This window comes from Perca flavescens, chromosome 12, assembly GCF_004354835.1.
Source record: "Perca flavescens isolate YP-PL-M2 chromosome 12, PFLA_1.0, whole genome shotgun sequence".
NCBI classification, from domain to species: Eukaryota; Metazoa; Chordata; class Actinopteri; order Perciformes; family Percidae; genus Perca; species Perca flavescens.
In genome coordinates, this window is record NC_041342.1 from 22,445,877 (window position 1) to 22,472,592 (window position 26,716).

Genomic DNA, 26,716 nt, shown 5'->3' on the forward strand with positions numbered 1-26,716 from the left:
TTTCTGGGACTAGTGTCAGTAACACTAGGTTATTTTTCCTCTGCTCCGCATCATCCCCCCATTTACACTGTTCACAGACTATCTTACAATAAGAGTGCTGAATAAAAATGAGGTAAGAAAGTGGTTTGAAGATTACAGATCATGCAGAACATGCTGAACAGCAACAAAATATTTTGTGAAGGAGGAAGTAACAAAAGAAAAAGAAAAATACATGAAAGAAATACGTGTGCATTTAAAAAATCAATTTACACAGCTTTGCATCTTTGGTTACAAAGTAGGTTGAATGATTTCACAACTTCCCCCCCTCAGGAAAGACATTGGGAGAAAGAAACATGAAGGAGGGGGGTTGATGGCAATACTAATTCACTTTTAGATATAACTACCAACAGAATTGAATCTTCATCAAATACCTTCTGCAGGCTCTCGTTAAGATTTGATGTAAACAGGCGAAGAGTCACCCATTAAGGCTCTTAATACTTTATACTATACACAAATGTACATTCATACTGGACCTTGACTTGAGCTATGAATTGGCAATTGCAGCGTAAAATTTTAGTTAGTGTTAAACATTTGTCATTTTCTTTTTCACCTACCCTTTTAACAATTAAAGCATTGGGAAGTATGGCCAATCTGTTGAAACACTGTAGAAGAGGAAACAAGTCACCAGGGGTACTGTTAAACAGGTTTTGTGAAATTGTTCATTTATGAGAATAGCAGCCCTGTAATAAATAAAACACTTAACAGTAGAACTCAAAAGACTGATGCAAGGGTTGGATTTGATGTAAAAGTAACGGCAGCGGTGTGGCGCTCAGAAAAACACTCTCACTTCTTACTTTACAACATGAAACAGCAATGCTAAAAATACCCCTTTACCCACTCAATTATCTCATTTAAAAAAATAATCACTCTGTTCTGACAATCACTCCCTTTTGTCCCTTATGTGGGGGTGAAGCCCTCCCTTTCCAACACCAACGGTTTGAGGTTTCAGGTCAGGTCGCAACCGGTCTGGCTTGGGCCTGGTCCAAGAGAAGACATCCTGTCCACGAGCTTGGACCCAGCAGTCGACCACTCCGGGAACACTGCCGAGATGAAAACAAACACCCCGACCTTCCCCGATACTCTGTCTCTACACACTTTCTCTGTCCAAGTCTCTCTCGATGATTGCATTAACACTGGAAAGGCCCACAGTACGTACGTGCACACACACACACACACACACACACACACACACACACACACACACACACACACACACACACACACACACACACACACACACACACACACACACACACACACACACACACACACACACACACACACACACACACACACACACACACACACTGTGTGGTCAAGCTGGTGGCTAAGAAGACAAAAGGTTTTTTTTCTTCTTTTTAATTTCACATAAACTAACTGTAATAAGTTGTAGAGAAGATGCTTTTCTTTTTTTTCCCCTGCACTATGCGAAGCAGGGCCGATGCACTTCAAGCGGAGGTGACGTTGGGTTGCATTTGTTGTTGACCAGGATCGAGCTGAGGCTGAGTCTGGAGCTGCTGGGGTTTGGGGTGGTGCTGGAGCTGGCCGTGTGACTGCGGCTGAGGCTGAACTTGAAGCGGAGGCGGGGCCTGTTGCGGAGGCGGGGCCTGTTGCGGAGGCAGGGCCTGTTGCGGAGGCTGGATGAGTCCTTGCTGGGGGGGCGTGGTGCCGGAGCTGGTGGCTGACTGGGCGGGCAGCTGGGACAGCTGCTCGCTGTTGGCCAGCGATTTCAACACGGCGTTCTCCCTCTCCAGCACAGAGTTCCTCTCAAACAGCTCCTTGATCTGCTCTTTTAAGACCTCCACCTCTTCACGCACCGCATACATCAGATGGCTTTTCACTAGGTCCTGCAGGAGACATGAAATGTGCCACAGGGTCAACAACATAAAAGGACCTGACCAGAGGCAGCAGATTCATACAGAGGCTGATTTATCATGTCCTAACATGCAGCAGACAAGGACATCAGAGTGAAGCTCAAGGCTAAAGGCTACATTTGTTCATGTGTTCATTCTAGCAATGTATTCGGTGTGTGTGTTTATGCTTAACGGCAAAGACAAACAAATATAAAGACCGTATGGTTCTTAATAACATGAAAATCAATCAAGACAGGCATGAGAGCTGGATATAGGAACTACCAAGAACCACCATAATACGGTAGTGTATGTATAGATCAGGGACCACAATCTATACATACATACATACATACACTCTTACCATGCAACTGAATTCCTACTTCATACATTTTAAATTAAAGAAAGTGAGACAAAATTTTACTCAAAAAAGGTATGATCCATGGTAAAATAATCTATATAATACTAACCATTGCCTGTTCAATTTTATTATCAATGGCAGCAACATTGGTTCCCGAGGTCCTGTGAAGAAGAAAAAGACAGATAAAGTCAGGTTTCAGGATTCAAAACCTCCTCTTGTCTTTCCCCCAACAGATGGTAAAAGCAGAAAATAAAAGACAAGAATCTTAACTGGAAACACAACATGACTTAATTAAAGACATTGGTGTGCAATTAAATCAACCACCTGCCATCAGATCACCACGGTAATCTAGGACAGATTATATAAAATGACATGTCACCACTCCTGGTCATACCATAACTCGTATTTAGGTCAGGCCACATAGCTTACTGGAGAAATGAGAGAAGTAGGGCTGCAGGCAGGGGCGTAGCAAGCTTTTCAAAAGTGAGGGGGATGGATGTGATTTGTTTATTAACAATAAAAATGATGGATACAATGACAGAGGGGTACAAAATGTATAACATACAAGATATAAAAAAGCTTCCCATTTAAATGAGTGATACTAGAAAAGTATAAAAACACACGAAAAAATAAGTTCGCGTTTAAAGTCTGTGTAGAGAGAACGGTGTCGTACTGTTTGTTAACATGGGCAAACGGAGCATAATCTAATTACGTATGTGGTAATTTGCATAAATAGCACAACAGATCTAAACATTGGGTATAGCCTGCTGAAAATGTCTTGTTGACATAAAACAGTAAAAGACTTAATGTAAAGGTCTGAATGGAACCCATAGGCTACCCATGAGCATTAATACATAGAGGCAGGAAGAAGTGCTTTAAACCAGCATTTATTCATTAGCCTATTATTGCAGAGATGGGGTTTGGGGCTGGGTCCGTGGGACTGTTTCTATGGGTTCACTTTTTTATTTTACCTTAAATTGCCATATTTGGATCCGACAGCATTGTAGAGGAGAGAGCTTTCCAACGGTATATGCATTGGGTATATGATGACAGGGTGCAGACAGCGATCGCGGAGCATCGGGATGATTAAGACCGCTGCGAAGTACACACTGTTGCCATGAAAAACAGAGCGTTGCTATCGCTACACACAGCCTACGACGTAGCTACGGCGGCAGTTTGACGCGAGGCGTTTGTGCAAAACTGCGGAAAAACTGCTAAAAACGTGTGGGTGTTGAACCCTCTCACCGGGAAAACACCCACATCCCCCCACGGGTGCGACGCCCCTGGCTGCAGGCAACACAACAGGTCCAAGTTAGTGCAAATAATGCATCATTGTGTGGAACTGGTGTGGTAATGTCTCCAATAACTGCCAGCAATCCCAACACTAACTCACGCATTTTATCCCACCATCTATGAATGTATAGCTAGGATGACCCCATTTCTTTGGGAAGAAAATATCAGCGTTGCATTTCCGGTGCCCTCAGCGAAGCTGCGGCCGGTGCCCCGTTACCTGCAGCGTGTGCGTGTCCTGTGGAAGAGCGGCGGCTCGCAGGTCGCGTGCCTGGTCGGGTCCCACGGGCAGCACGGTTGTTTGTAAGAAAACGTGCACGGCATGTCGCTGACTGACGGTGAAGAAAATAAGGCCACCTGAGCGCCTCGGAGACGGTTATGTGGGGCAACTGTGCGCATTTAGACTAAGGAAACATGAACCGACGGGTGGAGTTTTAGAGTGAAGTTATAGGGGTTGACAGGAGGCGGAGACAGCGCTTTGCTCCGCCCGCTTCATAGTGACTGGCAGTAACGTTACTTAACTGTATGTAACTTGAGGGGTGTGTATGGAGGCCTATTCGTGCCAATCAATCATTCATAACATTTCCCTTAATGAATCGATTCGGAAATGGGGGAAATACACAGGTAAGCGGGACGCAAAATTACGAATCCCACTAATAGCCAAGGCTACTGAAGGGCGAACGGGACTGTCCCCACACTCTGTAACGTTTTGGCTAATGTTCTATCAGAATATCTGTTTAAATGTATATATAATCTTGTAATGTTTTAAGTTAATTTAATATTGTCAAACTAAAGTGTAACTTCTTACCTTTCTAACAATATATTGTTTTAATCATTTACTTTACAAGAGTAAAGTAAGCTTACATCGGTGAATTATTCTATGAAATAAATGAACTGACTGAACTAAATGAAGACAGTCCCGATCAGTCGAACGATGAATGCCCTTGCCTGAGCTATGTTACTGGTTACTGGTTGCACGGCGTTCATTCGTGGTTCGACTGATCGTGACTTTTTTCCCCAAGATGCCGATTGCCTGTATACCCGAAGGTAAAAACTATCTTTTTAATAAACTGTCTGTAGGCTACACTTAAAAAGTTCTCAATGCTTCGGTTTACATGTAGGGACCCTCATTATGCTACCGTTGAAGTGTTGTGCTATTTTGAGCCTTGTTAGTGGTATAAAATAGTGATTTATTTTTACTCTACCAATGCCCCGAATGCCTAGCGTTAAGCTAATCAGCGGTTTGCACTAGCTTGTTACAAGCTACATACACATTTGATTACCATGAAAAGATATCCCAGAGAAAGGTTGACTTGATACACGTGTTATTAACCCCTAGGTTCATTTTGCGCCGGAATGGTCCTTTGAGAAAAAATATTTAGAAATGAAACCATTTATCTTTGAGTACATCAACATTTTATCAATCATCTTGTCTATTTTTTCTTATTTTCACTTGGTTTGTTCTCATAATTACAGTGGTGATGGATCAAATCAGTTCAAATAGCACAGAGCCAGAGTTATTCCAGCGCAGTCTATAGCCAGTAGTTTGTGGTGCTAATAAGGGATGCTAATTTAGATTTTTTTTTTTTCGATAGCCGACCCTTGTTAACGGATCATTAACTGTTAACCGGCAAGCTGGCAACGGATCTCAGTTCAACCGTCTGGGAGCGCATAGCACTAAACATATATGGCTGAGGCTGATGACAATGTCATTATTTTTGCAGTTATTTGTTCATAAACCTTCACTGGAGACCGTGAATAGCTTAACAAAATGATCAGCCAATATTAATTCATAACAGGTAACATCCATATGGATATACAAAAAATTGCAGAGCAGTAATGCCAAAGAAATGTTTCTACTGATTAAATAGTTTCTCCACCAGAGGGCACTGGCAAGCTTATTTTTCTGTCTGTATGTCTCACTCAGTGCATATCTTTGAAACTTTTTTTCAATCTAAACTATCTAATCTAAATCAAAATAATAAATATCAGCAGATATACCAATATTTGGATTTTTTTAACTGAAATATTGATCGGTCTAATAAATTATTGGCCTTAAAGAATCCAGCATCGGTCAGGCCCTAATAAGAATCCTAAATGTTGTTTTACGTCAGCAACAAAAGGTGATGAAAAAGACTATCATCAAGTGGTAGGAAGATGTCTGTAAGTAGGTTGACTATAGACTCCTCCTAAGGACACAATGTTCTGTTCCTCCACACCATCCAATTTATGTATGTGATGCCGGAGGAAGCACACAGTAGATTGCCATCAGTGGGCTGTACCGGGGAAGGAATGTTCCCATACCTCACACCGTCACTCACACACACCCTCTGTTTTTCACTACTCCCTTTGATCCCTAACAGATATGACAATGTCTTACATGCAGGTAAATCAGACAATGAACATGTCACTCAGCCTATACACATAGACACACACCAATGACTTAAAGAAATAAGCTCCAAACAAGAATGTACATTTCAGCAGTCAGTACTCACTGATTAGGATCTCTTTCTCTCCCTCATAAACCATGTTATGTGACCCCCTGCGAGAAGTTACATAACCAAATACATTTCTTTTTAAAAAAAATTTTTTATAAAATGCATCAACCTCAGCCTCACCCTGTACCAAATGTGTTTCATTTAGGCTCGTGCCCAGAGGAATATCTCACTCTGTAAAGTACAGACCCCGGATAGACTCTCTGGGCTACACCCTTGTTGCTTCAGACAGTACAGAAAATAGCATGCTTCATCATTAACAGAATCACACTCTGTAGCAGTACAACACATTATACATGCATACAACATATATTCAGTACAGATACGGCCAAATATTAGCCTTCTGAAATCTTTCAAACTAGTTTTTAAGGTTGATTCACAAACCTAATCAATTTTTTTTTTTAAATAACTCCTTTTTTGACATCCAACCAAGCACACAAAATAAGAGATGGGAATTCAGTTTGTACGATGCTATAAGTTTACAACATATAAAAAGGATATTTAAAGATTTGGCAATGTTGTTTTAATGAAAAATGCAGGAAGACCGATCCCCCAACAATTGCTACAGCATTTAAAACATACCTGTCCATTTTCTTACTTACTTGTGCTAAGAACTATCAAGAGAATGCACAATAATTATAACCATGATAAAGAAATCTGAATTGTCATGGTCTATTGCGTGAAAGAGTGCACATTGTGTGAAGTACAGTGTATCAAGAATACAGTGTAGTACAGTGTATCAAGAATTACAACACCACAGTTTATGTGTAACCTGAATATTTGGCTGAGCAGTTAAAGATCAAGAGGAACGGTCGTACCAACGATCCGCATTCAGATGTCGGGGCTATTCAGCATTGACTGTCTGGTTTACATTATTTGACTAATGATAGCTGGAAAGACTGATGGGGAAAATTAAGAATGAGTGCAGTTGTTAAGATGTTGTAAAGGCAGTTCTGGAGAAGCAAATTCTAAGAAGATTCACACTAAAGTGTTTCTGGATGTTGACAACAAAGGGCTCCCTGGATTATAGGAGAAACAGACCAAAGTTGCGATTTTGTGGAAAAAAAGTAATCTGGGGAGGAACATTTGGGCCCAAACCTCATGTGACAGCTCACTTGGGTGTCTTGCATCTGAACAGATGGAGAGGCATATTGTGCAACTGTCATCTAGGGCTTTTCATTATAGATTAATCGGCTGAATTATTTTTTTTTTCAATCAATTTATTAATCGTCGGGTCTACATCAGCAAATATATATATAAAAAAATGCCTGTTACATTTTCCCAGAATGTAATTTTATGTATTCAAATAAGCTTTGCCCAACCAAAACTCTCATTTCAGCTCTTTTGTCACCTCAGCTCGACAGTGATGTTTCTTATAGTTCCTTGTCCTAATGACAGTGAATTACCTCACTGCCATTAAAGCACGGGGTATGAAGCATTTCTCCAGCTGGCTTCAGCAGATGCAATAACGAGATGGACTGACAGCACTGAGATCAAAAAAAAAAAAAAAGAGAGGAAAACCAAAACACCCATGTGTACGGTCAGTGGAACATGTGACGGGCTAGTGGTGGGTTTGTAACTGTGGAGACTGGGAAACATCAACAACACAATAATACTTCCTAATGTGTGAGATGGACTTTCATAAAGCACACAGTGAGGTAGTTCTGCTTCCTGGAGTCACAGTGGGTAAAGATGAGTTTATTAAGTCATGATGATCTTTACTTCAATAGTTACGTTGAAGCAAGCAGGAATAACAATCACATCTAACCCATATTAGGACACCATGTGGTGCTCCAAGTAGAACTTCCAAGACCAACCGGCACTGGGGGCTGATTTTGGAAACCACAACATGAATGAGGGTGTCTGGTTAAAGCACCGCTCCTGACACACATGATCTTGTTTAAGCCTCTAGATCTCTTGTCAAAGCCAAGAACTTGTTTGAGCAGCCTATTTAAAAACAAAACGTTAAAAAAAAAAGGCACAGTAAAGCTGTTGATGTAAGTAAGGTCAAGCCCCAGAGGCTAAGGGCTGGGATGAAACCGAATGCTAATATGGGTTTGAATTTACACAGACAATGCAACCAACGTCTCTATAAACTTCACCTTCTATATTAACAGGACTGACGTTTATAAGCTCCGAGTAGAGTTTGGTGTTCCTCATACAATGTTACCTGTAAAATAGGAATGTCAATAAAAAGTCCATTAGCAGCAGAAAAGGTTTCAGTCACACAGAGCGTGGGGAAGTGGAGCAGCGAGGGTGTATAACTCATCTGAACATTGAATAGTTGTCATTCCTTGCCTCAGGGCAGAACTGCTGGCATAGTCAAGAGCAGTAGGCTTCCCTTCAGCAACACAGTAAAAACAAAGCTAAGTCTGTTTTACACGGCCAGAGACATGACAAGACAAGTTCAGAGCTTAAGAGGCGAGGCCTGATCATATGCCCAAGGACAAGTGCACAAGTCATTGCTTACCTAGGCACTTGTGACACATAAATGCCTCTAATTTTAAAGCTTAAATTCTGGTCTTTATTAATCTCTAGACCTTCTTTTTCTATCCCATTTGTGGCGTTGTAATGTACAGTGCCAGCTGACAGTAAAATCAACACCAAAAGTATAAAGAGCATTGTCTTTTCCACACTCATATCAGATATGCATATTATTTACTTTCATTTTATCCAAGACCTGACAACATCCACCATTCATGACACATATTACACTGCTGTGCATGAAGCGGGGCATCAGCAGTCAGCCAGCAGAGACTAAACGAGGAAGTGCTGAAGCAACAACTAAGCAAGCATCCTCGGGCATGACTCGGGCCAAATTACCGAGTGAGAAATAGAGAAGATTGTCTTATGGAGGTTTTATTTTTGAAGTTTACACTTTTGTACCCAGGCTATTGACACAAACGCAATGACTCAAATGATAAGATTAAATAAGATTGTGGTCAGAAGCGAGCATGATGGAAAAGATGATAAGAAAACTAAAGCAAAAAATAGGTACACACATCAATCAACATGCTAACATGCTCATAATGACAATGCTAACGGTCATGTTTAGCAGGCATAATGTTGAGAATGTTTACCATCTTATTTTAGCATATTTGCGTGCTAACATTTGCTAATTAACTCTCAACACAAAATGCATGGGAACATGGTTAGTTTTGCAGCAATTTGATTATAAACCAAAGTATTGGAGAAATTGAGCTGATGATGGTGCAAGATAAAAAGTTAGGGATCACTAAAGTTCAGTGCTTGGACCCCTTAATATCAGCACATATACAGTATGTACATTTTGCTAAAAGTTAAATTTTTTGTTGAATGGGCAAAAATAAAAAAAGTAAAGCCAAGATTGATTGAGGAAAGAAAAAATACAGAGACAGAACAGAATGATATACTACAAAATGTCCTCTGCCAGAACCATGTGCCAAGTGAGCCACGAGGATGCCAAACACAATCTTACGCAATGCTTCTTGCATATTTCTACTTTGGCAATTGGTAAGGCTTTAAATACATAGCATAGATGAGACAGAAAGATTTCCCTGTAAACAAACACCAGTATAAATGTGTGTTTGTATGTCATTTTCTAAACATTGCAGGAGCGGTTCTTTTATACAGCTGACCATGTGGTCAGTGTGTTCTTTTGCCAAAATGTTGTCTATATTTTATTATATTCTCACTTTCACAACCTCTTCTATGACTTCATCTGGTTGCCTCGGACATGATCCCAAATAAACCTGACTAAAATAGACTGATAAAAGCTCGATTTATACTTCTGTGTACAATCTATGCCGTTGCTACGTACGTAGAGACAAGAACCTACGCAGGACCCTACACCGTAGCCTGACGTACACCTCTCGATAAATGTAACTACACGCCGCGGTGACGTACGTCGCTCAGCTGTGGCTTGGTAGAGTTGCATTTCCCCTGACTCATTTCCTGGTTCTCCTTCTCCATAAAACAACATGAAATCAAGGAGAGGGTTAACTTTTCCTGCTACAGAGTTCCTACCTTGGTCAGAAAGCACAGGGGAGACACTTTGTTTCTCTCACTATGACTCTAGAGTCGGTACTCGCTCCGATGCTAATCACAGTCGCTCTCTCACTTTCTCCTTCGCTCTATCACCCACTCCCCACACACACAAACTGGCTCGACGCACACACCAACCAGAAGTATAAACATCAGGCCACGTAAGTCTACGGCGAAAGCTCTGCGTGGAGCTAAAGGGTCAATACCAAAGGCCATCGCAAAGATCTACCAAACACTGTCTCAAACAAAGCCCTAGTTATCTTTGCCTCCATGGAAACAAAAGCAGCCTTTGGCAGAACAGCTTATCCACAACAGCAACACTCAAAAAAGAAAGAAAGAAATGAAGCATGGGGCTCATAACAATCCCACTATGTTGCTGCCTTCTGTTGAGAGTGGAAATCACCTTATACTGGGCAAATGGAGCTATCAAAAGTAAAACATATTGAGTCTTCAAGTAATATCTGAGTTTAGATAATGCCATTACAATGCTGATTTACCAGTTTGCATCTATAAACAAAGGCAGTTGAGGCAGCAAATGGACTGAAATAGTTTCAAGTGTGTGTGTGTGTAGTTCCTCTGTGACTGGTGATGGTGTGTCAGCTCTATATTTCTCTAAAAACAGTTTCATTTCCTGTCACTCAGGTATGGTTTCAAATGCTTCCCTTTTCATTTTTATAAAAAGGCATCATATAAATGTTGAAGGCACTCTATGGTGACAAGGTAACAGTTTTCTGTATGTCACCCAGCATCTGTAAGAACACCAGGCCACTGTCCACATACTACAGTGTCATTTATCAATTCAATAGCTCAATGATGAATATAAACTTTAACTGTGATTAAAAGTAATTTGACAGAAACAGTGACACGGTGGAGTGCCAGGCCGTACTCAGGGTTAGGGTTATCTCAGCCCTGTGTTACAGATAGCTTGCGCACACTTTTGATGTTAAAGATTATAATAATTATAATAATATAGTAATGCAGTGAGTCTAATACTGCGAGCAACATCAGTCAGGTGACCAAATAACAGTAAACAAACCATTTTAAAATGTCTATTAGACTGCAGCGCTACTTTCTGCTTTAACTTTATTCATCTCGTCTGTAGTTAAAGAGCTTAAAGCTTACATTGCAACGGATAGTTAGGAAGGATATTTTGGATATCTTCTAGGTACGTCCAAATAACGGATTCAATAATTGAGTTTAGAGCTGAAATGATAAATTACAAGAAAATTAATCTGCAACTATTTGATAATCAATTGACTGCTTAAATCATTAATCAATCAAAATCTCCACCCAGTCTCTGGTGCCATTTCCTATTTAATACCCCCAACAATACGGTTTATGAGGCCAATATTGATTCAGATATTTGAGGGTTTAAAATATCCAATATAACAATATATTGGCCGATAGGATTTTTTTTAATCTAAATAACAAAAAATTTAAATAATATATAGATAACAAACAGTCTTAATACTCAGATTTTTTGTTTTTTTTTGTAAGAATTGTGACTAAGATATAGACTGGATGGAATTTTGGACCCCACTGAGTGGGACATTTTACTGTTGAAAAATCAACTTGTCAAATGCCAATAACATATACACCCATATATTCAATTAGCTAACATTGGCCAATCTATATCAGCCTGAGCAATTTATTTTTAACTTTATCTTTTAACTAAATCTGACTAAATGATTAATCGCTTGATAAAATAGATCAATTAATGATCAAAATAATCATTTGTTGCAGCCGTAATTCCGTTTAACTTGTATAAAATCTGTTAAGCCATGGCCACACGTTTTGCTTACCCAATTGGATTCAATTCTATTGTTTGTCTCTGCAGCCCAAGATCTTAGTAATTATGCTGGTACGCAAGACAATAGAGATGGTGGCCAAACTTGTGGAAACCACACCCAGGCAGTAAACTAACCAGAATGTTTCAGTGACACAGACAATATATACTGTTACAGACAGAGTGTCAACGAACGCACCAGAGACAGAAGTTGGGAGAGAAATTAGAGAGAGATAGTGATGTTGTTGAGAAGTCTATTAGCCAATCCTGCGCTTGCTGCCAGGCTTTGTTTCCAAACTCAATCCATGCACGTGGAGAAAGCAAAGCTCACTGCTACTGAACACTGCAAACATGTTGTCACAGTCTTGCAGGCATGTCCAGTCTAGTCCAGTATAGTAGTGTACCTATCACTGGGGGCCTTTGAGTCCCTTAATCTGCTGCAAGACTGGAAGGCCTGGTAGAACGCCTTGGAGGGGTTCCTGTGCTAAGCACATTCAGGGAAAGAGAGAAGAGACAGACATAGGGAAGAGTTGAAACAGTGAACGTAGACTAAAGTTCTGATTCCTAGAAATGTTTTCTTATGTAACTTCATTCCCCCCAGAAAACTCCTTTGCTCGTATCGTGCAGTTAACTTGGCTAGGGAAACGGCTCTTACTGTAGTTCTTACTAAAACATATGGGACATTTGGTCAGAGTAAAGCAAAGGGGCTGGGGAAAGGCAGTCTTGACCTAAATGCAAGAATGCATGTTCAAAGGTGCGGACAGCTTCATAAACTGTCCGGGCCTCCCTCAGGGCCTTTTTTCTACAGTATGTTGGCCAACATTCATGCTAAGATTTTTTTTTTTTCTCACAATTAAACATAACAAAATCAGCCATTACCTCTGGTTTTCATCTGGAAAATCTAAATCCTTCTCTGTTGTTAACTGTGTGTTGAAAAATTACTAGTTAGTCATAAAGCTGACTTTTCATGTTATGGAATTTAGCTCTAACATTACCCCCTATGTTCCTGGCAATTAGCTAAGAGTACACTGTGTTCTATGCCAAGGGATGTATATTCGGGAAGGGGAAAGGAAATCCCCACTCTGACCCCTACACGCACACACAATCGTGCACACACACACCTCCTTTAATCTACTCCAGGCTTGTGCCTTTCAAAACTAACTGCTTCTCTAAAACTAACACGCATGCACACACGCACACGCACACACACAAATATTATAGCAGCCAAGGCTCCTTTCCTAGAAATCCTTGGCACAAACTCTCTTTGTCACATTACCTCATGACTAAACACTCTCACAAACCTCCCCCTATGCCTCTTCTTAATTTTACTTTGTCGGCAGCAGCCCTAGAAAATCCTCCATAGTTACGTTGCACATGTGTGGCAAGCACACCCCTCCACAGAAAACCTCTCCTAAGCTCAAACTAAAACTCCTGAGCTAAAACTCAGACCTCTGTGCCAGCCATCGGCTGAAATCATCGAGGTCAGATGACTTTGAGTCCAGCAATCTCTTCTTGAACGAGCCGGAGGAGTCATCATTCATTGTTTTCAAGTAGCAAGCACTCAGCTCTCAATGGCTCCCTTTGTAACTCTAAAATCTAACATGTTAATATCCATTTATTAAAGCCCCTCTTTGTAAACCAACTAGTCAAAATGACTGTCTTCCTCATTAACCCAGAGTAGGGGGTGTGAGGAGGACAGAAAGACAAGGGAGTGATCTTCCAATGTACACATGGAGCAAAATCTTCTTTTCTTTATCTAAACCACTCTCTCAAAGCATAAACGCTAACCTGACACAGAAACGATGCTTGCACATGCTCAGGCTTTGCCCAATACTGCCCCAAAGTAAATGTATGACCTGGCAGCAGACTAAAATAACCTTTTGGGTGCATTTTTGCTGGTTGATGTAACACATATAGCTGGAGCACGACACATGGTTTTTCTTTCAATGTGCAAACCACTGGCCACGTCAAAGGTTAAGTTACACGGTGTTGAACCTCTTTATAACCGTTATAACTCATTAAGCACAAGAGAACCCACAGTAGCCTTGTTGTACTTTTTGTGTGCAAGAAGAGAAAAGGAGGGGAGAGAGTAGAGTAGGAAAGTACACAGAAAACAAGTGTTATAGTAGAGTTTTACTTCCGATTCAACGTGTTGTGGAGGCGTCATGCATTGGCTCCACCGAAGAAAACAACCGGTGATGCAACTTAGGCTGCTTATGTTTTCTCTGATGTTTCCAGTGCCAGTGGAGCAGATGATAGTGAGCTACCAAGGGCAAACCCAGTGCTAACCCTCCCATTCTACTTTATTCCACCAAGTGATTGTTTTAGTGTGGCTATAGTGTGTTAGGGCATAGGAAAGAGGGCTGAGGGCTAACTAATAACCCTTTCACACCGAGAAGCTCAACAAGGCTTGTGTTTGAAAGGGTTAGCCTGCGTTGACCTACTCAGCTTTGCGACCCTGGCCGAGTGCTGGTTCGAGGGCTGGGTCGGACACGGGTCGATTTCAATGTGAATGGCACACGACCAGGGTCGCTAAGTACGGGACCAGTTATCGGTTGGTTGCAAATGGGTGCGCACAGTCGTGATGCAATTGTCACAGGCCGCCTTAGCTTAAGTTTTCGGTTAAATTGGAGGTGAATGACTTGGACAACATGAATACGTGGCAAGACTTCGAGGTGTGGGAGGCTCCTGGCAGTCCGCGGTGAGGAAGAAATTAAGCAGCAGATGACCAAGAGGGGAGGGACAGCATAGTGTATGCTACCATTACAAGGCTAACGTTGTTCTCGCTAATCCGGTCCGTACTCCTCCAGCTCTGGACAGGCAGGCCAATAAACGGCATTGCCAAGAATTAACGTTACATGCAATATGCGCTGTAGCAACATCTTTGCAACCTCCATAAGCCGCCGAGAGGCTGAGAGATAATATACATGGCTCCTATATGCGCCGTGATATCATGCTGCTTTTAGGCTGCGGGAGGGGTTTGCCCCAGTGTGAACACGAAAAAAATAAAAAAGAACAGCAGGCTTGTGGTGAGAAGTTGAGACCGACTTAAAGTGATGGTTCGGAGTAATTTCACCCTAGGGTCCTTTGCACCATGACCTCGAGCCAAACACCCCCCCAGAAGCTTTTTTCAGCTGGGTCTAACATTGGGAGAGTTAGCGTAGAGTAGCGTTATCAGCTGAATAGCTTAGCGCAGGGGCTAATGGACCCACGTTTGTATCTCGTAAATGACCCCACTAATAATGCCTGAAATGATACCAAACGTCTACTCTAGTACATATAGGTTATGCACTCATAAAACGATAGATTGGAAAGTTTGTAAGTACACCACAAGTTTATGAACACTTGCCTGCTGGCTTCTGCTCTCTGCTGTTGTTGCTGCTGCCGGCAGTAAGACGAGTGCTTAGGGCAGTCTACAAATTACAACACCAAAAAGAGATGGAACAAATATATATTTTTTTTTAACTGTGCTGTAGTATAACTAGCAGGAGACAAGTAATAACTGAGGTAAGTTTGGAGACATTACTTTATTTAATCATTAAATTAATAAATATTTTTTCTCTTTTCGGTGTAGTAATTTGTAGACGGCCCTAAGCACTCGTCTAACTGCAGGTAGCAGCAGCAGCAGCAACAGAGAGCAGAAGAGCAGGCAAGTGTTCATAAACTTCTGGTGTACTTACAAACTTTACAATCCATCGTTTTATGAGTACATAACCTATATGTACTAGTGTAGAAGTTTGGTATCATTTCGGGCATTATTAGTGGGGTAACTTACGAGATACAAACGTGGGTCCATTAGCCCCTGCGCTAAGCTATTCAGCTGATAACGCTACTCTACGCTAACTCTCCCAATGTTAGACCCAGGTGAAAAAAGCTTCTGGGGGGGTGTTTGGCTCGAGGTCATGGTGCAAAGGACCCTAGGGTGAAATTACTCCGAACCATCACTTTAACTTTTGGAGAAACGCAACCCCATGTCGCGCTGTGGTGGCCAATCATGTAACCAGCGATCAAACTTGTCAGTTGGTTTTGAGGCGGTGTAGTCCCGTACAGTAAACAGGAAACATCGCTGCCTCTATCGCTGCCACAAGAAAGTTTTAAAACACAAGCACTGAACTGCCCAGAAGGTTGTGTAACATCTGAATGTTTGCCAAAAGACAAAGCACAGTCGATCTGTCTCGCCCGTCGTTTTTCCTTTCTCTCTTTCTCCATGAAGCTGCCTCCGTGCGGTCAGAAATGTGGAGATCTATAAACAGTCTGACGGAAAACAGTAACTGGGAAATAGAAAGTCTACTTGTGCTACATTGGGGGGAGTTAAAGAACACAACCTGACGACACACAAATGGGCCATTTCAGTGACACTCCCACAACCCTGCAGCAAATCGCCGGATTGCTTTTTTGGTCTGAATGTGCCCTGACTGGTAGTCAGAGGAGTGAAAAAGGGGGGAGGTTAAAATATGGTGTTGAAAGCTCTCACTGTTGGTGCTCATAAGGCTTCAAGTTCTCCATCCATCCATCTACCACAGACCAAAAGTAGGTCAAAACTATTTAGATTCCAGCTGCCCTACGGGAGTTTCTTTCAGCTGGTTTTGGGTTGAAGACGAGGGAGATAGAGTACAGGGAGGACCCAGAGCCATTGTATAATTACAGCATGGCCAGAGAACATTGGGAACTTGGATGCTAACATCCTACTAGCATAGTTAGTCAGAGAACACACAGGAACTTTATCGCCGTGACGACCGCAGGAACCTGGACCCTAGTTCCCCCAAAAAGTCCCTTCTTCCAGGGTACTTACGAGTGTAAGAAACTGGTCACATAAGCTGCTTTATTGTGTACAGAGTGCAGTCAGGCTACAAGCAAGCACTGTTTGTAGTATCAAAACCATGATTTTTTTATTTTTTATTTATTGAAAAGTGAACGACAGTTTTGATGCCAACTTCCAAAACTAAAAAAACTAGAGCAATAAGGAGAGAAACTGTGAGCAGGACAGGAAGTGAGAGACATTAAACTGAAACTTAAAGCTTATTTGCCAAGGGGAACTGCACCAATTTGACATATCAAAGTGTGTTTACAGGTGTTGGGAGGTACTACTTCATATGTCAAAAGTTTTATAAAGCCTTTTGTGGCTCCAGAGGGGTGAAATCTGATGAATTCCATTAAGCAGTGTTTCCCACAGATTAGAAAGCAATTTGTGGCAGGGGGAGAGAACTTATTTTCATAACAATCAAGTATCAAAAACTGAGGACACGCTGTTGGATGCGGTCCTCCTCTCCTACTTTAATGCCAAAGAATCTATCTCTCTCTCCCTGACCCTGTCTTTCACTGGTTGAAGCCTGAAAATAATTAATAGCATAACTAATTACACTGGTCGGACTGTTGAGCTCTGTTTCAGATTGATACCTCCGGTTCAGGCTGGTCCTCATCCTCAACACGTGCCTTTTTTCAGTCGCAGAAAATACTTTTCAATACTAATCTGGATTGAAGCAGCAAACATTCAGTGTAAGAGTAAAAAATGACATAACATTACTTATAATACGTTTATTTAATTCATAGCTGCTATATGGTGTTTTGACCTCGACAACCCAACTAAAAACAGAAAAGAAATGAATAACTAAACGCAATGATCGCCGGCCGGTGTTGATAGTGAGGCGCACCGCCACACATTAGACTATGTGTGGGAAACACTGCCTTAAGTGATGTCACTCGAGGACCTACATTTTAAAGTAGATATTTACAAGAAAATAACAGTACCATTACATGTCATTTAGCGGACGCTTTTATCCAAAGCGACTTACAGTTCTTACATATCAGAGGTCACACACCTCTGGAGCAACTAGGGGTTAAGTGTCTTTCTCAGGGACACATTGGTTGATGTATCGCAGTGGGAATCGAACCCGGGTCTACCGCACCAAAGGCATGACATATCCACTGCGCCATCACACCCCAGACAGTAACAACCTCTAAGTTATTTCAGAAAAGCCAGAAGTACAAAACATTTGAAAAGTGAGTCTTGGTAATGCTTCAAGTCACTTATGTACCACTTTCCCAAAAACAAGATAACAAGCATATTCTGAGCTAAGCTTATCTGCAGCACAGTACAGCACATCCCCAGTCAAACAAGCCATTAAAACCTTGGACCGAGTTGGTGACGTTCTTCTGCCTGTCAGAACAATGGAGGGCCTCCATACCTGGGGTGGGGTGGGGGTGATGACTGAAGCAAAGCCTACATACAGACTAGTAGCGTCGGCCCAACCAGAACAATACAATCTTTCTTTTTGAAAATAGCTCTAAAGCAGAGAGAAGGAACAACTTGACTTGTGTACACAGAAACATAAAATCCAGAGTCAGTTCATGTCAGGAGCCAAAGATTAATTACTACACTATTGCTAAACGCACTCAGTTACCACTTTATTGGGTCTAATACAACAGCCCTGCAACAAATCCTTCTTTTACAGAGATTGTAATGTTCCGTTTTTGTTGAAACGGTTTTTAAAGAGGTGTTTTTTTATGTACTTTGTGGCCATTTACGGGGCTGTAGTTTGTGATGCTGTTGAATTGTACTGCATTATACTGAGAAGTAGCAGGCCAAAGATGTCAAATAAAACGTGTGTAGTTCTACCTCTGTGAGGCACTCTGTATAAAATGTGCCCACCAAATGTCATATGATATGACCACAGAGCCCCAGTGCGGAAGCGGGAGAGAGCTAAGGAATATTAAATGAATAGAAGGTGGAGAGCAGTGTGAGGGACTCTGACTGAAAAAAGGATACAGCAGTAAACCAGAGGTCACAGAGGGGAGGGAAAGACCCTGTGGTACATGTTGTCTCTCTGTGTCACTCTCTAACTACACCCACACTTCCACCAAAAATGAGTAAGCTGTTAATGTCAATGGTGAATTTGTTCCAAAGTGCCTCAATTCCTCAGTGAGTGGCCTCCACCTCCATGGATACTTGTGCACACATACACAAGCGCACACTGAGTCGACCCATCCCCTTTTACAGACACACCCCTCTCCCACCCACACAGACAGTCTCTCAATTCATGTTGGCAGTAACTGCTCTACGACATCCCTCTACTACCTCCTAGTCTAAGTCTAATTTTACCTAAGCTCCCATTATGCGTGGACAATAAACCATACCTCCCCAGCATGAGTTCAATTACACACAGACTACAGAGGCAATAGGCTACATTTTTACAGATGATCCTGCAAAACAGAAGCAACCCCTCTGTGAGTGCAATAAAGAAATAATGACAGTCCAGCAGTGTTATTTTACACCTTCAGTTGTTGAAGCCATCTGGGAGACATTAAGCTGAGCCAATCATATTCTAAGTATGATGACAACATCTTAAATCTGTAGTCTATATCTCTACTGTTTTGCTTGAATTACTTGCAGGGGAAACCACAGGGTGGATGAAGACAGGGACAAACATTAGGGCCGACCAAATGGTCAAGAGATGTTTTTCAAGTTGTGCAAGCTGCGGAAAGTCTACGACATGCAGTAAAAACGGTGTGCATGTACTGTACATCTCATATCTTTATGTGTTGCGCAGATTATGATATTAGCTTCTGAAGTAGTCCATTTGAGGAGAAATTGGAAGTGCTATTGTTTTGTGGTGTGTGGGGCAGTAAGAGAGAAAATGAACAGTGGAGTGGAAATGTATAAATTAAGCAAGGGGGGGGAGCAGGGGGAGGGAGGCGTGGGGGTGTATCAAGCATAGCTAAAATGCCTGGTGAAGTGAGGCACAACAAGTTTCACTCTGCAGCTTCCTCCACCTCTTTTGAACATACCACAGTTGCTGCTGCAAATGAATGTCATTCAGCACTTCAGCTGTACATGAACATCTGCCATGCCATGTCTGTCAGTCAATCAGTGGAGAGGTAGATGCAAAGCATCAATCGCACTGATGCTGCACACCCGTGGTAAAAAACAAACCAACTAGCTTGGCTCTGAGTGACTGGTTCAAAATGCCCACAGCTATTACAGGGGGGAGTGTTTGTGGGTTTAACCACGTCCACAAGGCCCTAAACAGAACATACAGTACTTTAGCACACACTGTATTTCAAAAGAAGAGGGCCACAACGTGACAACAAGCAAAGTTGGTTGACACTCCCCACGGTCAGGTCTCTTATCGGCAGAATAGGGGCACAGTGGAAAGACTACTGCTCAATGTCTGATAGGGCTTAGCTGTCGTAAGAGGCTCCTGCTCTTATCAGCCTGGGAGCTGGGTCCTCTCACAGGCAATACATAGGTACGCCAAAAACACACTGTCTGAAGTCAGTTGCATTGTCACAAACCTAAATGTTTTAGATGGCACAACTGGCATAGAAGAATATCTAATGCAAGTTTGCCCGTTTACAAATCAACCAAGACATCATGAGGGAAGCGTGTGGAATTAAAAAAAAAAAAAAAAAGTTTAAATGAACTTACTATCCCATAGACTAAACCAAAAACGTTGTAACTGTGAGGCAGGAGAGTTGAAGGGTGGGCAGGGAGGGAGAGACATGAGGCAAAGATACTGTGTGAGGTGAAAGAGACAGCTGCTTGTGTTCTAAAAACAACAGGTTTTTAGTCACTGTATTTGAATATGAACACAAACATGACACACTTATTTTTAGATTCAGTGTGATTTAAACTTGATATGATTATCTCCCAGGAGCCTTCGCAAACAATGTCCACAAATCGGTTTAAAATTAGAGAAAAAAGATGCTCATATAAGTCCAGAACTCGCCTGAAAATCATCAGGTTTTTAATTGCTCTTCGGCGTCAGAGAATTATCCAGTGATAGTTGTCTGTACATCCAGGGGTACACTGCAAACAGGACCTGCTAATAGCTAATGCAACATACTTGTACTGGCAAAATGTAAAGAAATACAGGCCAAAAAAAAATGTCACTCAAGTTGCTGTTACGCTGTAACTTACTGAATCCATGCCACCATTATACTGCCAGTTTATATCCACCAAAGCATTATGCAAACTGTAGTTCTAAAACTTGAGGATGATAATCACTCGAAGACAGACAAAGAATAACAATGGGAGTAACAAAATCCATTAATCCATTGTGTAAAGCCACTTAACAATTGAGGTTTGGTTGGTCGATGGCACAGAAAAGAAAAGAAAGTTGTGATCAGAGACTGATAAGTGTAAACTTCCCCAAGTGCACGGCATACTCAAAACACTAACTTCAAAAAAAATGTTTAGGAAATTGTCCGCCCATGTGAAGAAAAAAAAAAAAAAAAAACGTGCCAGTGTTCTGCATACCCTGTCTGGTCTGCATTCTGCTCTATCTGTACGACTGTAAATGGAAACCACAGAGATTTCAGGTACTTTACCATTTTGCGCTCATGTGTGCCATGTACTACAAGTGGAACAAAGCACTAAAACTCAGAAATTAAGAGAAAGATTACTTTTGGAAAGTGTAATAACTCGTAAAAAATAATGACTACACAAATGTAGTCATATTTTGCTGCTTACGGTGTGACATACTAACTTAATCATCCCGTAAGAGTAATGCCACATTTCAATTCTTCAACTTCTCTACCATGATGTCTGCTGTGGGTTATATTTATCTGTACAAATTTTTAGATTCAGTGTGATATACAAAATTTTCTGCGCAACCTAAAGGATCATTCAGCAACATAATATCTACAGTACAAAACTAAAACAGTGATTTTAGACAACACTGTAAAATCCCCTGTAAACACATTCCCAAGGAGAGCCCGATGGGGTTGTGAGTGGAAAACATGATATCATAAACATGGCAACACAAAATCAAACATACTTCACTAGGTTTGTATTAGACAGTCTTTTCCGGAGGAGTAACTAACTTATTAAAAGGCCAGTCATGCAGCACATTTAGCAAGAAGCCAGGAGTAGCTAAGAAAGGCTAATAGAAACTCTCTACACAGTGGCAACTGGCAATACATTTTTTATGTTTGCAGCCAAGGCCGTCACCTCAGACATTGTCCTGGAGGGTGATAGCTAAAGAGGGAGGGAAAAGGAGGTTGGAGACATTAGACCTGCAACAAAATGCTTCCACACATAGACACACAAATGCACAGTGCACACCCTTACACACAATGAATCACAGTATTACATGAGTCATGTGCATGTTTAACAAGTTGTTGCCTGTGCATTGGAAGCCATGGACGTTCACCTCAAGTGTGCTATACTCTACTTACTTCTTTAGGCCCTAATGAGAAACATTAAATTTCCTTCCTGTGTGACACTTCTCTTTTTCTTCTATGCATTCCCCTCCCTCCATACCTCCTTAAAACAAAAAGGGGGAAACCCTGTAATCATCTGACAAACACTAAAAACACTCACTGCCTTTGCTATGGCTTTCAACCTTCTTATGATCAAACAAAGCCTGTCTTAATGTACATTGAAATAGGCACAGTTAGGCCTTACAATATATGTGTGATTGTGCAAATTGTGTGTGTGTGTATTATGGATAAAGCTCAACAGGGATGAGGATTTTCTATAAGATCTAGAGACCGTTACCTGTCCACATCCCCGTCATCAGGTATGTGGATTCCAAACAGGCTGTTGACAGTCGGAGTGGCGAGCTGCAGGCTCTCAGGCATGAGGGACTTCACTGGTTCTTTCCCAGAGACAACAGGAGACTGTGCATTGACGAGGCCCTCTGACTTCCCTCCAACACCACCCTCTGCATGTCCAAATCCAGTTGCTGGGAGGCCCTGCACCCCCAAAGCCACTAGAGTCCTGCTGTGGGGTATCTGACCTGGAGGCAAACTGGAGGTTGTCACATTTGGCATGGCTGCACTGGAGGCACTGGGCACAGCAGTGTGCACAGTGGTGCTCACTGCGACGGCAGGCACATTTTGTACACCAGAGGATGTAGAGTGGAGGCCGTGGGGTTGAGGCTGTCCAGCGGCTGTATACTGACTCACAGCCTGTTGATGCAAAGCAGATCCACCAACCAGTATGGAGCCTCCAACACCTCCCATTCCTCCGGTCTGCTGCTGCAAGAGGCTTGGAGCTGGCTGTCCGGTAGGTACAGACCCTCCTCCTGCTCCTGCAACATCTCCAACCTGACTTGGCACAGAAGCCCCTCCAGAGGCTGGAGGCAAGACCGAAGTGTGTCCTTGTCCCACAGGCTGTGGCCCAGCTGAGAGGCTGGACACTGGAAGGGACTGGCCGGTGGATATCACTGGCTGCATGGAAGTGGGCTGTTGCTGCTGATAGTACTCTGTCTGGTTCTGTAGCAATCCAGAAGACACGCTGGTCAGCTGGTGGCCTATAGGAACCTGCTGTTGCAGGGGAGGGTAAGCGATGGGCTGAGCTGAAAGAGGCATGATGGGGGACTTCTGTATGTGGACAACAGATTGAGGCAGGCCGTTTTGTCCGAGAGGCAGCACGCTCTGGGGAGCAGAAGGCTGGAGACCTCCCACTGTTGGCTTGCTGCTGGAGAAAACACTCTGTGTGGCGCTGTAGTTTGGATGGTGGATCTGTTGCTGCTGCGGTGGCATCTCCACCAAATGCATGCGGGATGAAGAGAGAGAAGCATCCGCCACAGAGCCCAAGCCCTGACCTGAGTGTGTTGCCGGGGCAACCACAGATCCTCCTGTATGCCCGAGCCCACTGTCTCGGTCTGCAGCAGGGTCCAGTGTTGTTGCACTGGCATGCCTAATGCTATCCCCAGTTCTACTAACAGCAGAGCCCTCAGAGTCTTTCTCATAAAACTCCGTACACGTCCACCTGCCTCTTCGAAAAGGTTCTCCAGTACCATGATCGAGTTTAATGACCCTGAAGCGTGAAGTGCAACTCACCGTGGAGGTGGCAGGAGGAGGAGCTGAACTGGTCACTGCAGCAGGTTGGGATGCGTTTACTGGACCGCTGGCTGCTGGAGCAGGCTGTTGCTGCAATGCCCCAGGCTGAGCGATGAGGGATACACCAGTTGTAGCGCCGTGCCCCGGAGGCTGCTGACCACCTTGAGTTAAGCCCGACACTCCCACCTTCCGAAACTCCCCCATGATATTGCCTGACATGGCAGACAACTGACCGGCTTGAGGTATGTGTGATGGCGCCATAACAACGATTGCCTCTGGCTCTCCAACATTATTCAGGGCTTCTTCAGATGAACTAATGTCACATGCAGGCTCGTACTCAGCCCGAGACATGTCGTATATCTCTGACGACACATCTTCAGTCCGTGACTCGTCTGGGTCGTCCAGACTCTCCGTGTCGTCGGCGGCACCTATAGCCGCCACCTGGGCCTGAGTCACACTGGTGATCTGAAAACAGCTCTTTTTCTTGGCCGGCATTTTCGACATATTGACAGGCTGATTCCAAGTCCCGTGTGGCTATGTTTATCCTCCGTCAGAAAGAGACGAGCTGGTTGCGGCTTCTTAAAGCTTAAATCATACTAAACAGGACGATTACATATAGATTTTACTTAGCCTAGCTAACTGTAATCAAGATGAATATACGCCATCCCTCTTCCTCTCTCTCGATCTCCTGTTGCGTTTCATGAGCTCATAACGCAACGCCACACTTCGTGTCGTCTTGTCCAGCAATGCGGCTTTAGATACCAGCAGCAGCCCGTAGGATGATTGATCCGGAGCTTTCGGTCAGTCCGGACCGGCCTGCTAATGTCGCGGTTGTGCAGTTGCCAAACGGCCGTTGTCGCAGAGTGTGTTGCCCAGCTGCAGGACCTACGTTAGGCTGAGGATGGCCCACAGCCCTCCACTCACCGAGCTAGCTAGCAAGTCAAGCCAACTGGCTGCTGCACACTCCCCCTACGTCGGAACAAGTATGCGAGACATCTTCCAGAAAGCAGTCCTTTGTATCCACTCACCGCACCAGCTTAAAGTCATTCGGAGGCGACACTTACTTTGAAGCTAACGTCGGTCGAGAGAGAAAATGCTCTTACTTGTTTACGCTTTAACACAAATGAGAATCTAAACAGCGCCAACAGTTACCTCCCTCACTCAGTTACTCTTGACAAGATGGCTTGTTGTATGCAACCGCGCTGCATCGTGGGTAGGTAGTGTGCGCAAGGATGGGATGTTTACGTACAAGGCATTTGAGAATACCCCCTCATGCTGCCTTCAAGACACCGTCGGAAAAGGTATAATTACGCTCAGGTAATCAGAATACATTTGAGAAAGTGAAAAGTTTCTGAGTGGGTGTCAGTCCTTTGACAAAACCACTAGTAGGCCTATACAAATTGCTATCCCAACCAATCCAATATCCAATATAGTCTTTAGTCAGATCGACAAATTTAGTGTCTCTCCATAGATATATAGTGTCTCTCTAGCTGAAAGTGCATGGCCTGTTGTGGTGGAGCCCTGAGGCAAAAAGAGCTGGTGGTGCAAAAAAAAAGAGTTGATTAATTGAGCAGTCAACAACAAATGAATCACCAACAATTCTGATGACTGATTATCATTTTTCAAGAAAAACACCAGTATTTCTCTGGATCCAACCACTCGAATGTAAGTATTTGACGCTTTTCTCAGTTCTATTTCAATGTCAATTAACCAATAATAATAATAATAATAATAATAATAATAAAAAGAATAAAAAGAATAAATAAATAAATAACATGTTACCTTGGGTTCTGGGAAATTGTGACAGGCATTCTATGACTATATTCTCATTATTATCTGACATCTTATAAACAAAATGATAAATCGCTTATTCAAAAACATAATCTTGCAGATAATGGAATAATAAAGCACTAAGAGCTGGGCTCTTGTCACCTCCCCCAAACATTGCCTATTTTATCCTTAATTGATTATACTAATACTATACTAATTTTTTATCAAATAGCCGTACCAGATGCTAATCGTAGCAACTAGTGGTGAAAATAGTAATGTTTTTTTTATAATTATCAAGTATGTGTCTCCTGTGTGAATAATTGATGTAATTGAGAATTGCCCATTGTTGTTTGACTTTGAGTTGTCAATCATGCATGTTTTTATAAACATTATGGACAAGCACTGAGCTGTAGTGCATTTTCCCTGCTTTTGTAAATGCCAGACTTTATTGGAAAGCACTTGAAGGCATCAACTTTCTCTCTCTCTCTCTCTCTCTCTCTCTCTCTCTCTCTCTCTCTCTCTCTCTCTCTCTCTCTCTCTCTCTCTATGTATTTATGCTGCAGTATTACTATGTTCCAGCTGATATTATCAGAGTTCTCAGAGCATTACCATAGCGGTTGTACAGTATTCTCATAAAACCGGTCACAGGACCCTATAGTTAGTCTTGTTTTGTGAGGGTGCTTTGTTAAAAATTACTTGTGTGAACTCTCCCCCTGCACTTTTATAGAGTCAGAGATCATAAGAATATCAATACTGAAGGGGTATACTACAACTCAGCAACAATCCCACAGCCTTTCTTACCTGTTTGAGTTTTAATTACACATGTAGTGAGAAAGAAAAGTTGGTTTATAGTTCTCCAGTTTTAACAGTTTCAAGATTGTTGATACAAAGCTATTATTCACAATATAGGTCAGTTTATCCGCATTCACACAACTTTCAATACAAGTTCGTTTTTTTCTAAATTAATTTAGATTGCACTGTTGAGCTTTTACACTGGCCCTTTGTGTATTAGTTCTGGGGTATTATAAAAGACTATGTATGTATGTCATATATCAGTAAGACTAGTATATGACAGAGCATGCAATAACTCTTGCAACCACCACGGAGGAATTGACTAGAGGTTGAATTATCAAGTTGTGGTTAGGATATACTGTATGCATCATGTCATAGCACTGCATTGCATTATGCAGCATTTGGTGAGGTGAAGTGAACTCTGTTTGGACTTTTTGTTATCTAATAAGGTCAACAGAGCAAACTAAATACTTGGGACTACTTACAATGTGACAAACTTTAGCAAGTATATGAGTAGATCTGC

General features: G+C 42.3%; 1 protein-coding gene across 1 annotated transcript; it reads right to left on the reverse strand.

The window, feature by feature from the left end:
* Window positions 1-1,446: 1,446 nt before the first annotated feature.
* LOC114565659 (TSC22 domain family protein 2) lies at window positions 1,447-24,874 on the reverse strand. Its single transcript, XM_028593844.1, has 3 exons — window positions 22,343-24,874; window positions 2,360-2,411; window positions 1,447-1,886 (listed from the first exon to the last, which is right to left on the reverse strand). Exons 1-3 carry the CDS (start codon window positions 24,133-24,135, stop codon window positions 1,488-1,490), a joined length of 2,244 nt encoding a protein of 747 aa, XP_028449645.1. The 5' UTR covers window positions 24,136-24,874; the 3' UTR covers window positions 1,447-1,487.
* Between the last annotated feature and the right edge of the window lie 1,842 nt (window positions 24,875-26,716).